Source organism: Mustela lutreola, chromosome 7 (assembly GCF_030435805.1).
Source record: "Mustela lutreola isolate mMusLut2 chromosome 7, mMusLut2.pri, whole genome shotgun sequence".
In the NCBI taxonomy this organism is placed as follows: Eukaryota; Metazoa; Chordata; class Mammalia; order Carnivora; family Mustelidae; genus Mustela; species Mustela lutreola.
The window spans coordinates 100,156,944-100,171,627 of NC_081296.1; the positions used below are offsets into that span (position 1 = coordinate 100,156,944).

Below are 14,684 nucleotides of genomic sequence, written 5' to 3' on the forward strand. Positions count from 1 at the left end.
GCGCAGCAGCGCCGTCAGGCGGCTGGGTGCTAGGGGCTGGGGGGAGGGGGGCGGAGGTCAGGCCGAATCTTCCTCCGTAATAAGAAGCTACGCGTCCTGCGGTCCTGGCTCCGTGGGTCGGGTCGGATCGGGCCTGGGCGCTGGAGCTGCTGTGGCTCCCGCCGCGGCGGGTGCGATGGAGGCCGTGCCAGAGCCCCGCACTCACACCGGGGAGGCCCAGACAGCGGACGGTGCTAGTAGATGAAGCGGCGGCGGCGGCGGCAGCACGGGCTCTCCATGAGCAAGCGGCGGCGGCGACGGGTGCGGCGGCACCGGCGGTTTTCGGTCCCCGGGGAGGTACGATAAGTCGGCTACTTGGTGGACGGAGAATGGCCGGTGTGGGAATGCCTTCCGCGGCCCGGCCCTCTAGCCCAGCGCCCGCAGTCCCAGGCGCTTAGGGGAACACTATCTGGACGCGGGCAGGGTTGCCCCGCCGTTTCACCTGCTCCAGGCTCGGGGATGTGCCAGCCGTGCGGGGCCAGCCCTCGGTGCCAGGCCTTCGCGGGCGCAGAGGACCGGGGGCGGGGTAGGCGTGTCCGGAGTGCGGGGGACGGAGGCGGGCGCCCATCGCGCGCGCCGCACGTCCCTGCCCCGAAGCCCCGCGCTCCTTCGAGGGGGAGCGCGTGGCCGTTTTTTTAGGTTATTTCGGGGTGCTGATTCAAAGGGGATCCATGGGACCGCCGAGCTCTTAGGGAGCCCGGCATTCAGTGTCTAGGGCGAATGGTCTGTTCCTCCCGACCAGTGTGGAGTACAGATTTTCACCCTTGAAAATGACCGCAAAAGAAAGGTGTCGTTTTGCCAAGGAAATAAAGGTCGGGGGAGTTTTCCAGGTTTATTTAAACTGGAGGGGCCTGTTGAATCAGGACAATGATGCCAGCAGGATATATCCTCCAGGGCTTCTAATGCACAGCTTAACGAAACAGTCTTTTCGACGATGTGGTGAAATCTTAAGACAATTTTAAGTAAAGCTCTTTGCAGCCATTTCACAACCTTTTTTTACTCATTTTTGTTTTAATTTACTTTATAACAAATCACCACCTTAATGCTGAAACGAGTAGGTGTCCTCTAGTTCTTTGAATCCTCTCTACCCCTGCCCTTTTCCTCCCCCGCAAAGATAGGCTGAAGAAGTTAGTTTCATAATATATATATATATATATATATAATTGTAGTTTATTTCTGTTAAGTATAACTGTTGCTGTAGTTACTCATTTGGTCATGCTTTAAAGATAATCTGAAGAAAAATAGTGCAGAGATTTTATGATTCCTTCCCAATGCAACATTTGGAAATCTGAGCTCAGGCTTGTGACCTTGCTACAAAGTTTTTAAAAATTAAATAGAAATAAGTGAAACCATAAAGAAAGTTATTTTCATTTTCAAAGGTATTTGAATGCCATATGATTTTTTTTATTTTAATCTTCAGAAACATTAAGAAGAAACCGTTTGGGTTTGCCTAAGGCTCCTGATTTGCCACGCCCTCTAATTACCTAAATGGTTGACTAGAGCTGACAACATGTTACCGACTATGAATAAACATCTACACTTAAGACTAAATATAGTGTTGAATATTTTAGAGTCCACAGCCTTGCCTCAAGCCGAAAATACTGTGTGCGTGCACGCCCTCGTTTAATACATTGTAGAACTGAATTTTCAGTCTGCTAGTATTGTGAAATCTGTTTGAATTTAATTTCTTTAAAGTGTCAAACAGTTTGTTTTTTTTAACTGAAGTATAGCTGACAAAATGTTACATTAGTTTCAGGTATACAACATAGTGATTCAACAACTCTATACTTTATGCCATGTGAACTTTATTTCTTTTTTTTTTTTTAAAGATTTTATTTATTTATTTGTCAGAGAGACAGCGAGCGAGAGCGAGCACAGGCAGACAGAGAGGCAGGCAGAGTCAGAGGGAGAAGCAGGCTCCCTGCGGAGCAAGGAGCCCGATGTGGGACTTGATCCCAGGAAGCTGGGATCATGACCTGAGCCGAAGGCAGCTGCTTAACCAACTGAGCCACCCAGGCGTCCCTGAACTTTATTTCTGACACAAATAAAACATGGAGGTCTGCAGTGTTCAGTATTGGATTTATGTTGTGCTTGGGAGGATATGTGTGGCACCTGAAAAGATAGTCAAAATAAGACACCTCAGTCTGTGACTTCTCTTTTCCACTTCCTCAGATGCTTTGCTTTCTTTTTTCATGAAAATATACTTTTCCATAGACGTACCATTGAGAAATCCTGTGATGTTTTTAGTTTAGACATTTATTGTACCAAGTAAAGCAATCTTTTCAATTCAGTTTCATTAGGAAGGACCTCATTCTTTAATTTTTTAAAATTCTGCTTTGTATAACATACATGACAGGAACATATTTTTACAATACAATCAATGACTAAGAACAAATTGCTTAGCTAACATCAAGGTTAGGAGAAACAATAAGTAACAGTTTAAATAGGGAGGACACCCCAGTTCATTCCCAAAGCATGCAAAGAGAGGGAATCAGATTACTTTACCAAGTTCTGAATCAGATCCTCACAGCATGGCTCTATAGTTAGAATTATAAAATATCAAGCATGGTCCTAAATTGCAAGTGAAAATCCCAAAGTGCTTAGAAATGATTTTTGTATCAGCTGTGCAACTCTTCAGTTAAGTACTCTGGGATTACTTTTCATATGTGGTCTTTAAAATATAATTGGCCATTATTCTGTAGCCCAACTAAGAATTCCATTATAGCAGTTTCATAAGTGGAATCAGGTATATATTAAAAGGGAAATGAAGCACAGCTTATATTTTGAAGGGAGAAAGAGGTTTACATTAGGAATGCACCCAACCAAATTTGGATTGCATTTTCAAATAGCTTTTTTCATTTAGAATTTTTTATTTCAGGGTCTTCCTTATATCAAAGATAAAATCTGCAATATAATTAGTTTAAAAGTTTCATCAAATGCTCACCCTGTACCTCAAAAAAGATTGCACTTCTTAATGGTCTTTCCAGAGGCCATGCACATTGCCAAAAAAAAGGCTCAGCTTGACTTGTTTTAATTTTTTTCATTATATTGGTAGGCCTCCTGACCAAATTTAATTTGAATCCTTTTTTAAAAAAATTTTAAGTAATCCCTATATCTAACTTGGGGCTCGAACTTAAAATCAGGAGATCAAGAGTCATATGTTCTACCAACTGAGCCAGCCAGGCACCCCTAATTTGAATCTTTAGATAGGTTTGTTTTCATTTAAACATATTTCAAGCAGGGGCGCCTGGGTAGCTCAGTGGGTTAAAGCCTCTGCCTTCGGCTCGGGTCATGATCCCAGGGTCCTGGGATTGGGCCCCGCATTGGGCTCTCTGCTCAGTGGGGAGCCTGCTTCTCTGTCTCTCTCTGCCTGCCTCTCTGCCTACTTGTGACCTCTGTCTGTCAAATAAATAAATAAAATATTTTAAAAAAAAACATATTTCAAGCATTTAACATAGGAAGTCACAAATTTACATGTTCCATCTTAAACTTTTAAAATGCAGGATGAAGACACTGTTTGAAGAGATCAAAGCATCAATTAAAAATAACTATAACCAAGATCGCTCATTTTGGAGGCCTGTTCTTCCTTGGGGAGGTGTTTTTACTATCAAAGCTGGCCGCAAAGCAGTATCCTGTACACCACTCTATGTTGAAATAAGACTGAAAAACACCTGCACCATAGATGGATTCTTGATGTTATTATATGTCATTCTTAATGAAAATGAAAATTTCCCCAGGGAACTCTCTCTTCATTTAGGTAGAGAGTTTGTAGACTGTTTCCTTTATTTAATGGACACCTATAGTTTCACAACTGTGAAGCTACTTTGGATTTGGGACAAGATGGAAAAACAGCAATACAAATCTGAAGTTCATAAAGCTTCATTAATAATTGATTTATTTGGGAATGAACATGATAATTTTACAAAAAATCTCGAAAATCTCATGTCTACCATACAAGAGAGTTACTGTTCCAACTGGCGATGCCCAACTCGAGTGCAGGAAGATCAGCAACGCACAATTAATATAAAGTAAGTTGCTTTGAAGTCTGTCATTTTAGCAGAGATAATGTACTTTTTAAATGAATGCTGCTATAAAGTATTTCCTTAAGTACAGACCTTGTATAATTACTTACTTATACATTGCAACCCCACAAATGCAGGACTATACTGTTTATTTAATCCAAATATCTTGGGATTGAGTTTGTAAAACCAACTGATAACTATTTCACTTGAAAGGTAATGAATTCGTATGCAAAATGTTTTATTCTTGCTTTGAATTGCTAATATCACTGTGTAGATAATTGTTTGTTTCATAAACATAACCTCTTAAAGAACATTTAATGCTATATTGGAATGTTCACTTCTTGAATGGATTTCGGTTGGGTAAGCTGTTTTTACATGAACAAGAAGAGTGAAAGTATTCCTTCATGTCATGGCCGGAGTATAATTATAGACAGAAACCCCAAAATTCGAATCTTCATACCTGGAGAGGATACTGATGTTAGGAGCTTTTTCACTGGCTAGGAGAAGTGCTGATAGCCTGCTGAATATTTTTGGCTTTGACAGAGAAGGCAGACCTCCAGGCTGGTAAATGATAGGGAAGAAGGCCAAACTGGCATGGCCTAGTAGAGTATTGGGAAACATTAAAGCCCCCAGGGGACATGAGCTGGAAAAAAGTAACTGCCAGTAGAAAAACAGGACTGAAAAACCCAAACACATTGTTTTCTGAAAATGTATTTGACCCAGTGGTCCACAGAAGCAGCCTAATAAATACTCCCTTTTGGAATATACATCACATACCCTAACTTACTAAATTCACATTTCTTTAGAACATATTTAGTTTAATATTGTAACATTTTGCTATTTATGGAAAACTGAAGATATTATATTCTTTTTAGAATCTGTCAATTAATGTGTTTCTTGTTTCTGTAATACACTTTGTCCATTTCCTGTATTGCTGATATGATGACGTTGAGTTTGAAATTTCTGTCAGGGAAGAAAGTTTCATTACTCTAAATTGTAATGAACTAAAAAGCATTTTAGAAATCTGTTTTGCTTTTCAAAAACTAGTATCAATTTGTGTATATTTTGAAACTATAATTAGTATTTATAATCCAATATTAATGCTAATATTTTAAGCTCAATAAAATATTTTTCATCATACTGAAAATATGTGTGTATATATATACACATATATATTTTTATGTATATGTATACATATATTTTTATGTATATGTAAAATATATACATAAAAATATATGTGTATATATACATATATTTGTGTGTGTATATATATATAACTTTTTAAGGCTTTTGCCTATATTTCAGTCCTATATTTAAAACAATCTCTGAAGTATATAGGAAGACATTTTTTAACAAATCCAGTAATAGTAGCCAACAATGGCTGTAATTTGCATTTAGTCATGTACCTAATCGGTAGCTCTCCTAATTCTGGGTCCTCCTTTCTTCCCCAAGACCACAATCCCTTCTACCAGAACCTCTCAAAAAATTTTTTAAGTAACAACTGCATATTTCAGGAACAGTTTCCAGAAAGATTTAATGTTTCTTGGAAAACTTAATGCATTAATGTTTATTAAGTTCAACTGATTGCTATAATTATAACAAAAAGATGAAAAACAGGCTATAATTTTTTACTTGATTTGCTAATAATGAATTGATCTGTAAAATTGGTTATCCTAATAAATATTTAACATGTAAATTTCCAAAGCAATTCTTACATACATTTTGTAATTGTTGTAGTCCTCCCCAAGAAATTCCTCATGGAAACTTGATACGACTGGCTGTGGATGAGTTATTCTGTTCCAGGATTGAACTGTGTGAAGAGAGTGGGTGAGTATATGATAGACATTTAAGATCAAAGTATTTCTATTTTTTATAAAGAAACCTGAACAGATAGGCTCTTTGATGTCAATACTTCAGGAAATAGCAACTCACAAGTATTTGTGAGTTAGAAGCCTAGTGTTTTTGGAATCTTAACACCTAGTGTTTTTTCCATCTTATGCTATGTTGTCATTATAAAATTTCACTATATAGAATATCATACTACAGTTACTTGATGAATACAAAGCAAATGCCTTTTCTTTTTTTCCCCACTGCTGAGCAGGTACAATAAAACCTTGGTTAACCGGAACCCAGCTAATCGGACTCCCAATTAACTGGATTTTTTTCTGCATTCCTCATTTAGGAGAAAGAGGTAAATGGCAACCAAAAAATTTAACTTAGTTTTAAAAAAATTTAAAAGGGGCAGAACATATTCATCCCAGTCTCTTAACAATTTCTATATCTACAGTATTGTACAATGAGAATTAAGATTTAGAAGGATGGCCTTACAGCTAATTAATCACAAAAGGAAGGAAGAATAAAATATATTCAATTAATTGTACTTAAGTCCAGAAAGTAATCTAATGTATTTTAACAGGAAATACTGAAACTAAATGGTTTTCTAGTTAATGCTTTAATCAGTAACGTTTATGAAACAAAATACTGTGTCCTGAGTATTCCGGTTAATCGAGATTTTACTGTATTTGTGGTATTCTGATCCATATCCTTAATATGTGAGACTACTAAGAAAACAGAATTTATCTCATCCTCATGGCAAAAAGATGCAATTACGGGCACCTGGGTGGCTCAGTCTTTAAACATCTGCCTTTAGCTCAGGTCATGATCCTGGGGTCCTGGGATTGAGCCCTGCATCCAATCTGCTGCCTGCTGAGCTGGAAGCCTGCTTCTCCCTCTCCCAGTCCCTCTGCTTGTATTCCGTCTCTCGCTGTCTCTATCTCTGCATGTCAAATAAATACATAAAATCTTTAAAAAAAATGCAATTAGGGAATTTTATACAATATAAAGAGGACTGGAAGAGTCCTACTATTTACCTCTCTGCCAGTATTATCATTTGAAACCAACCAAGGGGGGGGGGGGAATGTATAGACATATAAAAGCTTTTATATCAGTTCAAAAAATTAAATGTTTTGTAAGCTTAAAAAAAAATAGCTAGCTTTTCCTAGGGTTTTATTCTTTAAATTTTTAAATAATTTACTTCTAAAGAAAAGTATTATTTCTTTTATATAGAATCTCACAGCTTATAAACTTCTGGGTATAGATAATAAAAATACTAATATAGCCACACCATGAACCACACCTAAAATAGATAATTATACTTTTTAGGAAACTAATAAAGACAACCCAGAAGTGATAAAAGGCAGTTTTGTTTCAAGTGTAATAAAGTTCATGTCTCTTTTCGATTTTAGGTGTGGTGGCTTAAGAGAATTTTCCCAGCGAGTTTTCTGCCATGGGGCACCCCCTTTTGTTGTCTTAAATATGCAGCATTGGAAATCTGAAGATCTGGCATATGTACCATATTACTTGGATTTATCTGATCACAAGTAGGTATTTTTTTTTAATTTTTTATTTTTTATAAACATATATTTTTATCCCCAGGGGTACAGGTCTGTGAATTGCCAGGTTTACACACTTCACAGCACTCACCAAAGCACATACCCTCCCCAATGTCCATAACCCCACCCCCTTCTCCCAAACCCCCTCCCCCCAGCAACCCTCAGTTTGTTTTGTGAGATTAAGAGTCACTTGTGGTTTGTCTCCCTCCCAATCCCATCTTGTTTCATTTATTCTTCTCCTACCCCCTTAAGCCCCCATGTTGCATCACTACTTCCTCATATCAGGGAGATCATATGATAGTTGTCTTTCTCCGCTTGACTTTTTTCACTAAGCATGATACGCTCTTGTTCTATCCATGTTGTTGCAAATGGCAAGATTTCATTTCTTTTGATGGCTGCATAGTATTCCATTGTGTATATATACCACATCTTCTTTATCCATTCATCTGTTGATGGACATCTAGGTTCTTTCCATAGTTTGGCTATTGTGGACATTGCTGCTATAAACATTCGGGTGCAAGTGCCCCTTCGGATCACTACGTTTGTATCTTTAGGGTAAATACCCAGTAGTGCAATTGCTGGGTCATAGGGCAGTTCTATTTTCAACAGCATGGAGGTTCCTCAAAATGTTGAAAACAAGTAGGTATTTTTTGGTATGTTTTATAAAACTAATAAGTAAATTTATTTTCTATTTTACTGCTGTTCTGTCATGACTGTGACTAGCCCTTAAGAAAATATCATTGAAAAGAATCATAGGTAACTATTATTCTGTATACCGAATAAGGTTAGAATCTACTTCAGGGGGTTAGTCTCTGGCAATGTGCATAATAGTTGGACTATGGAATAGACAGAATTGAATCAAATCTCAGCCCCACCTTTTACAAGCTATGTAACCTTGGGTCCTAAATTAACCAGCTTACACATCAGTTTCTTGATTTTATAAACAGAAATGACAATATTTATGTGGCACATTGTTGGGATATTTAATGAGATAACACATATAAAGTGTTTAGGTTGGTACCTGACACATAGTAAACAGTAACGACTGGCTATTACTTGTATTTCAAGTCAAAGTAGTATTTAATAGGAGGTCATCGTTTAAACAAAAAATGTTACTTTCAGCATTAGAGATAAAAATGTCTGTTGCATACAAGTTAGGACATACAGAGTCTTTTAACTTTTTGCCTTTAAAAGGTTTTCTCTTATTTAATAGAATGATACAGATATCATTTAATAGAATGACACAGATTGTTAAAATGTTTTTCAAAATTCTTAAATTATATCAGTTTTTAAATTTTTAAATATTTTACTCCAAATTACCAGTTATAGTATGTGCTTTTTACTGACAGATATCTTTTTAGATACCAGAATATAAATAACAGCAATATTTTTATTCCTTAATTAAGAATTTAAGGAGCATTTTGGTGGTTCGGTTGGTTAAGCCTCTGACTCTTGATCTCAGCTCGGGTCTTGATATTAGGGTTGTTAGTTCAAGCCCTATGTTCCACTCTGGGTGTGAAGCCTACTTTAAAAAAAAAAAAAAAACACTTAAGAAATGTTTAAAAATAGGGGGGCCTGGGTGGCTCAGTGGGTTAAAGCCTCTACCTTCGGCTCAGGTCATGATCCCAGGGTCCTGGGATCGAGCCCCACATCTGGCTTCCTGCTCAGCGGGGAGCTTGCTTCCCCCTCTCACTCTCTGCCTGCCTCTCTGCCTACTTGTGATCTCCGTCAAATAAATAAATGAAATCTTAAAAAAAAAATGTTTAAAAATAAAGTTTTGTCTTTTTGCTACACTTTGTCATTTAATTTGCAGGTATTTGTTGGAAGGTGCCACATTATTTAACAAAGAGGAACATCATTATTCTGCAGCTTTCCAGATTGATGGACATTGGATGCACTACGATGGCCTCAGAAATGTGAATTTAATTTTGTTAAATAAACCCCCAGAGTTTCTCCTCTTGTCATCATTGGTTTATATTCGAGCAACAGAGAAATAAATATAGACTGATGCTAAATTAAATTGTTTTCCCTCCTGCCCATGCTCCCCCCCAGATGAAGGACTTTTATTTTGTATATACTTGGTATCCAAGGAAATAGTTGAACTATACTAGTTTCAGAGGTGTATTTTCCAGTGTTTAGCCCCAGGTAAATATTATATATGGAGAATCTATGCAAAAATATTTGTATTTCTTTTTTCTATGTCCTGGGTAATTTTTATATAAGCATACTTTATGTTGAAATAAAATATATCTTGTAGCCTTTGTATTTTTTATTTATACATACTCAAAAGATTTTTACAGTTCTGTCCTTGAAAGCAAGAAAATACTTCATCATTTGAATTCTCGGTTTTTCTTTTTGGATATTCAAATAAAACCTGGGTACAAGTCAGTATTTCAGTTTATATAAATTTAACAGTTCAAAATGTATCTGACTATATTTTTTGCCCTACCTCACTAAAATCCAAAGTGCACTGTTGGATCTAGTATGGATTTGAATGTAGAACTTATAGATGGCTTAATCTTTTTTACTCATTGATTAGCCTAATTTCCCTGCAGCAGTTTTTAAAAATACTTTGGTGAGAATGTTTTTCTGGGCTTAAATTATTTCTCTATAATGGCATATTACTTTAACCACTTGCTCTGAAGTATTATAAAGCTGCCACATTTTAAGTGTTAACTCATTTTAAGTGTTAACTAAAACTTGCAAGCTTAATTAAAGTTATTGTTACAAATAAAATATATAACTAATCTAACATAATTAAATGTAATGGAAATTCTCTAATAAAAATCTGTTCTGAAGATAAGACAACTAAATATCAGGCAACAGGATGCTTACTAATGCTGGATTAACGATAGAAATATACTTTAAATATATATTTAAGAGAAAATGGTGCCTAGAATATATATTTTTTGCTCTTAAATCATATTTTCACAGAGAAAAAAAAACCTAAACTTTTGGAGTACAAACTGCTGGCTTCCTTGTAAGTAGTAAACTGATAGCATGAGGGTTTGATTTGCAATACAAATCACTAGAATTTTATAATTATCAGAAATTGTTTTCAAAACCCTAAGATCTTTCTTCCTTTTTTAAGCAAAAAAAATTAGTAATCTCTTCAAGGGAAAATACTTTTTGCAGTTTATCACCATTTACTTTAGTATTTAATTTCAATAAACAGTCCATCTTAGATTTTGGGTTGGGACTGCATGCAGTATACTTGGAGATGTCTACATGACAACACAGTTCACTGCCATATACCAAATTGGTAAGATTTAGTTGAGGAAATTAAATCTTACATTGGCTTGGTGCCATGTTGAAGTAACTTAAAAAAGAATAAATGTGAGTATAACAATGCTGAGAATGCCTCACTTTGAGCGAATACTGTGAAAATTATGTCTTGTATAAGATTAAAAATAGTGATTTATTTTACAAAAAAAAAAAAAAATCTACCCCAGAGTTTATTTAAATAGTCCCCACATGTTTTGACAGTGATTTACAGTGAATTTTTATGGGGACACCTTATTGCATGAATCAAAGTATACAAAAACAAATATTAGTATATATATGTGGTTCATTAGCGTAATTATTCCTAATGCAGGTTATTCTTTTAAGAATTGCACTTTATTTGGAATAATACTAGCTTATCACAAAACAGTGACTTTTACCTACCTCACAGGGTTGTTGTGAGGATTAAGATGTTTGTTAAAATCTTGACTGCCTTGAACATGCTAATAAAAAATATATTTTTTTCTACCTCTTTCATACAGAGGCAAGTCTCCCAGATTCTCTGTTACTAATGAACTTTCTAGATATTTTCTTTTAAATTATTTATTTGGGCAGTTGCTCCTATCAATAATGGACTTACATGTAATAGAATTTAAGTATGCCTTCTGGACCCCAAGATGGTTGGATTTTAAGGATAATAGGTAGCTTATTGTTACAGTAGTGGTTGGTTGGCAGATAGAAACAATTTCCCCTGCTGACCAAACAGTGGGTAGAAAAGGGGTGAAAAATAATTAAATTAGATTATCTGCAAGATGTGAAGGTGAGGGTACGGAAAATTCTTTACAACCTTAAACACTCTTAGAAAAATTGGAATACTGGTGCGGGTCGGGGGAGAGGGGAAGAAGTGAAAAACATGAAGAAATCATCAGGATTTTTATTTATTTATTTATTTTAGATTTTTATTTATTTGAGAGAGAGCACAATGAGGGGGGAGGAGCAGAGGGAGAGGGAGGAGCAGACTCCCTGCTGAACAGGGAGCCTGATGTGGGCCTCAATCCCAGGACCCCAGGATCATGACCTGAGCTGAAGGCAAACCCTTAGCTGACTGAGCCACCCAGGAGCCCCCAGAATGTTTTATTTTTTTTTTTTTAAGATTTTATTTATTTATTTGACAGAGAAAGATCACAAGCAGGCAGAGAGGCAGGCAGAGAGAGGAGGAAGCAGGCTCCCTGCTGAGCAGAGAGCCCAATGCAGGGCTAGATCCGATCCCAGGACCCTGAGATTATGACCTGAGCCGAAGGCAGCGACTTAATCCACTGAGCCACCCAGGCGCCCCTCCCAGAGTGTATTTTTAATAAAAATGCCAAAAACCCTAACTCAACCTTATGGGGAGAGGAAAAGTGATTTTAAAACCCTGGCCTCAATCAGAAGGGGATAAAGGACAAATAAAGCAAATTAAAATAGCGCCTGAGTGGCTCAGTGGGTTAATCCTCTGCCTTTGGCGCAGGTCATGATCTCAGGGTCCTGGGATCAAGCCCCGCATCAGGCTCTCTGCTCAGCAGGAAGCCTGCTTCCTCCTCTCTCTCTCTCTCTCTCTGCCTACTTGTGATCTCTCTCTGTCTGTCAAATAAATAAATAGAAATCTTTAAAAAAAAAAAAAAAAAGGAATGTCAAAATTCTTTGCAGCAAAAGAAACATTTGACCCCAGTTTAGCAAGTAATCTTACTTAGATTTATCCTTTAAAGTAGCTTTTCGTTATTATTATAGTTGACTTAATATCTGAGATATTGTTCTCAGATATTGATATATCAGATCTCAGATACTGATCCAGTCAAAGAGGAAGAAAAACTAAAGATAATTACCATAGGCATGCTTGCTTAGGGTGACTCTCATTTTCTATTTCATTCTTAGAGTATGAGTAAACAACTAAGCTATATAAGCAGATAACTCTTGTAACACATAAAGGAAAAGCTGTACATGTTGAGCATATCAACAGTTTAAAATTATAATTAAATGATTTAGTGATATTTAATTATTTGAAAAATAATAGTGCTATAGGCATAAAGGGTAAGCAGTACATGCAAAATGACTGTGATTATTGCTGCTGAACCACAGCCAAAGCAAACATTTATATTTTCATCTTCCTTTGTCAATGCTCTAACATTTAAAATCAGCACCAATTCTTCTGTTTGAAAAGCTACAATCAAGAAAGATTTTGAGGGGTGCCTGGGTGGCTCAGTGGGTTAAAGCCTTTGCCTTCCACTCCGGTCATGATCCCAGGGTCCTGGGATCGATCCCCACATCGGGTTCTCTGCTCAGCAAGGAGCCTGCTTCCCAACCCCCCAACCTACTGTGATCTCTGTCAAATAAATAAATAAAATCTTAAAAAAAAAAAAAAAAGATTTTGAAGTTCATCTCAATGGCATGGTGCCTTACTAACTAGTTCCTATACACCCAACTGGCCCAGGGTTCACTATCTGGTCATCTAGACAGCCTTTAGCCTCAAATTTAATTTAATCCCAGGGAAAACCTAACTTTTGACTCTGCCTTAAATTGAAGAGGAAGTTATGGGGAGGCCACTGGAGCTAAATGATTTCTTTATAAATGCTGATTTCTACCTGAGGATGTGTATTATTTATACTGAGTCAGCAATCAGTTCCACAGTACATCTATTGTTTTCTCAGTGAGGTCTTCTGGAAGGTATCAAGAGGAATATCATTTGGGGGTGTCTGGGTGGCTCAGTTGGTTAAGCATCTGCCTTCAGCTCAGGTCATGATCCCAAGGTTCTGGGATTGAGTTCCACCTCCTTGCTCAGCGGGGAGCCTGTTTCTCCCTCTGCCTTCCGTTCCCTCTGCTTGTGCTCATTCCCTCATGTTCGAGCTCTCTCTCTCTGACAAAATCATTAAAAAATAAAAAATATCATCTGAAGATGGAAAACTTAGCTGCCCCCACAGGACCTTCAAAAATGATGTGGAATGGAATAGCATCTTGGAGAGCAAATGAGCTGTGTAGACAAGTTAGCCATGGTAGAATTAGCCATCTGTTTATGTGGTCATTTATAGTTTCATTACTTGTTTTCCCTTTGAATTTAGTGAAGTCCCATTTTTAATATGATTATAAAAATAATACATAAATAAATTAAAAAGAATAAATCCCAAAAAGTAAGAAAATGATCAACCATTATTTCTCCATGCAGTGATAATCATTAGATCATACTAGACAGTCTTTTTGAAAAGTCCAGCATGGCTTCAAAGTACTGAAGAGAACAAGAGCCAATGAGTTAGGGCTATGAAGAACTGTATATTCCTGGGGGGCAGCATCATGTTGATACAAGCTATCAAGATGGAGAAACTTCAAGAGGAAAGTGAGACTGAAGAAAACTGCTGTGGCCATTATTCAGACATTTCTTTCTACCTGGACACTTGTCTTTAAAAGCCTTCATCTTCTTGAACCTTCAAGAACTTACTTTATGAAAGATTCATTCCTTTACATTCCTCTACCTCAAAACTAGCATCCCAGGTGCCAGAGCTGGGAAGCAAGGCCCTGATGACATAAATTGTCCCAAAGCAGATACAACCAAATTGATTTTCTGTTTCTCTGTTAATCTAACAGAGTATAACAAAGAAAGATTAAAATAGACTGAGCATATTTGGCTTGCTCTAAGGGTAGAGTAGAAAAAAAAACTTACTGGGGGAGTTTGTGAAAAGCAGGCATAATAAACATTTCTGCACATCCAACATATGGGCATTTCAGGTTAGAAAATAGAAGAGGAAAGCAAACAACAGGAAACAGAGAAAAAGCTGAACTGTGCTCAGGTCAAGGAGAGACCAGGTTAGGCCTTGAAGGAAATAACTGGCCAGCTAGAGAAATCTTTACCCGAACAGGCTCAGCTTGATTAGGGGGGCTACAAGCTAGAACCATTTAAAAGCAGACATATTCTGCAGCATTTATTTGATACATACATACTACTATTTGCTAGTTGAATTAAGTATTATTTATGCACTGGAGG

The 14,684-nt window shown here is 37.2% G+C and overlaps 1 protein-coding gene across 1 annotated transcript; it reads left to right on the top strand.

Moving 5' to 3' along the window:
* The first annotated feature begins 200 nt into the window (after positions 1 to 200).
* C7H14orf28 (chromosome 7 C14orf28 homolog) lies at positions 201 to 11,218 on the top strand. Its single transcript, XM_059181993.1, has 5 exons — positions 201 to 336; positions 3,543 to 4,067; positions 5,799 to 5,888; positions 7,307 to 7,441; positions 9,267 to 11,218. The coding sequence occupies exons 2-5, from the start codon at positions 3,544 to 3,546 to the stop codon at positions 9,448 to 9,450; spliced, it is 933 nt and encodes a 310-aa protein (XP_059037976.1). The 5' UTR covers positions 201 to 336; position 3,543; the 3' UTR covers positions 9,451 to 11,218.
* Positions 11,219 to 14,684: the final 3,466 nt, after the last annotated feature.

What these genes read in the sequence shown, in the direction of transcription:
- C7H14orf28 (XM_059181993.1), top strand. Translation starts at nt 3,544, where the DNA reads ATGAAGACACTGTTTGAAGAGATCAAAGCATCAATTAAAAATAACTAT. An exon ending in CAACGCACAATTAATATAAA is followed by an intron (nt 4,068 to 5,798) that starts GTAAGTTGCTTT and finishes TAATTGTTGTAG; the next exon opens with TCCTCCCCAAGAAATTCCTC. An exon ending in GAACTGTGTGAAGAGAGTGG is followed by an intron (nt 5,889 to 7,306) that starts GTGAGTATATGA and finishes TTTCGATTTTAG; the next exon opens with GTGTGGTGGCTTAAGAGAAT.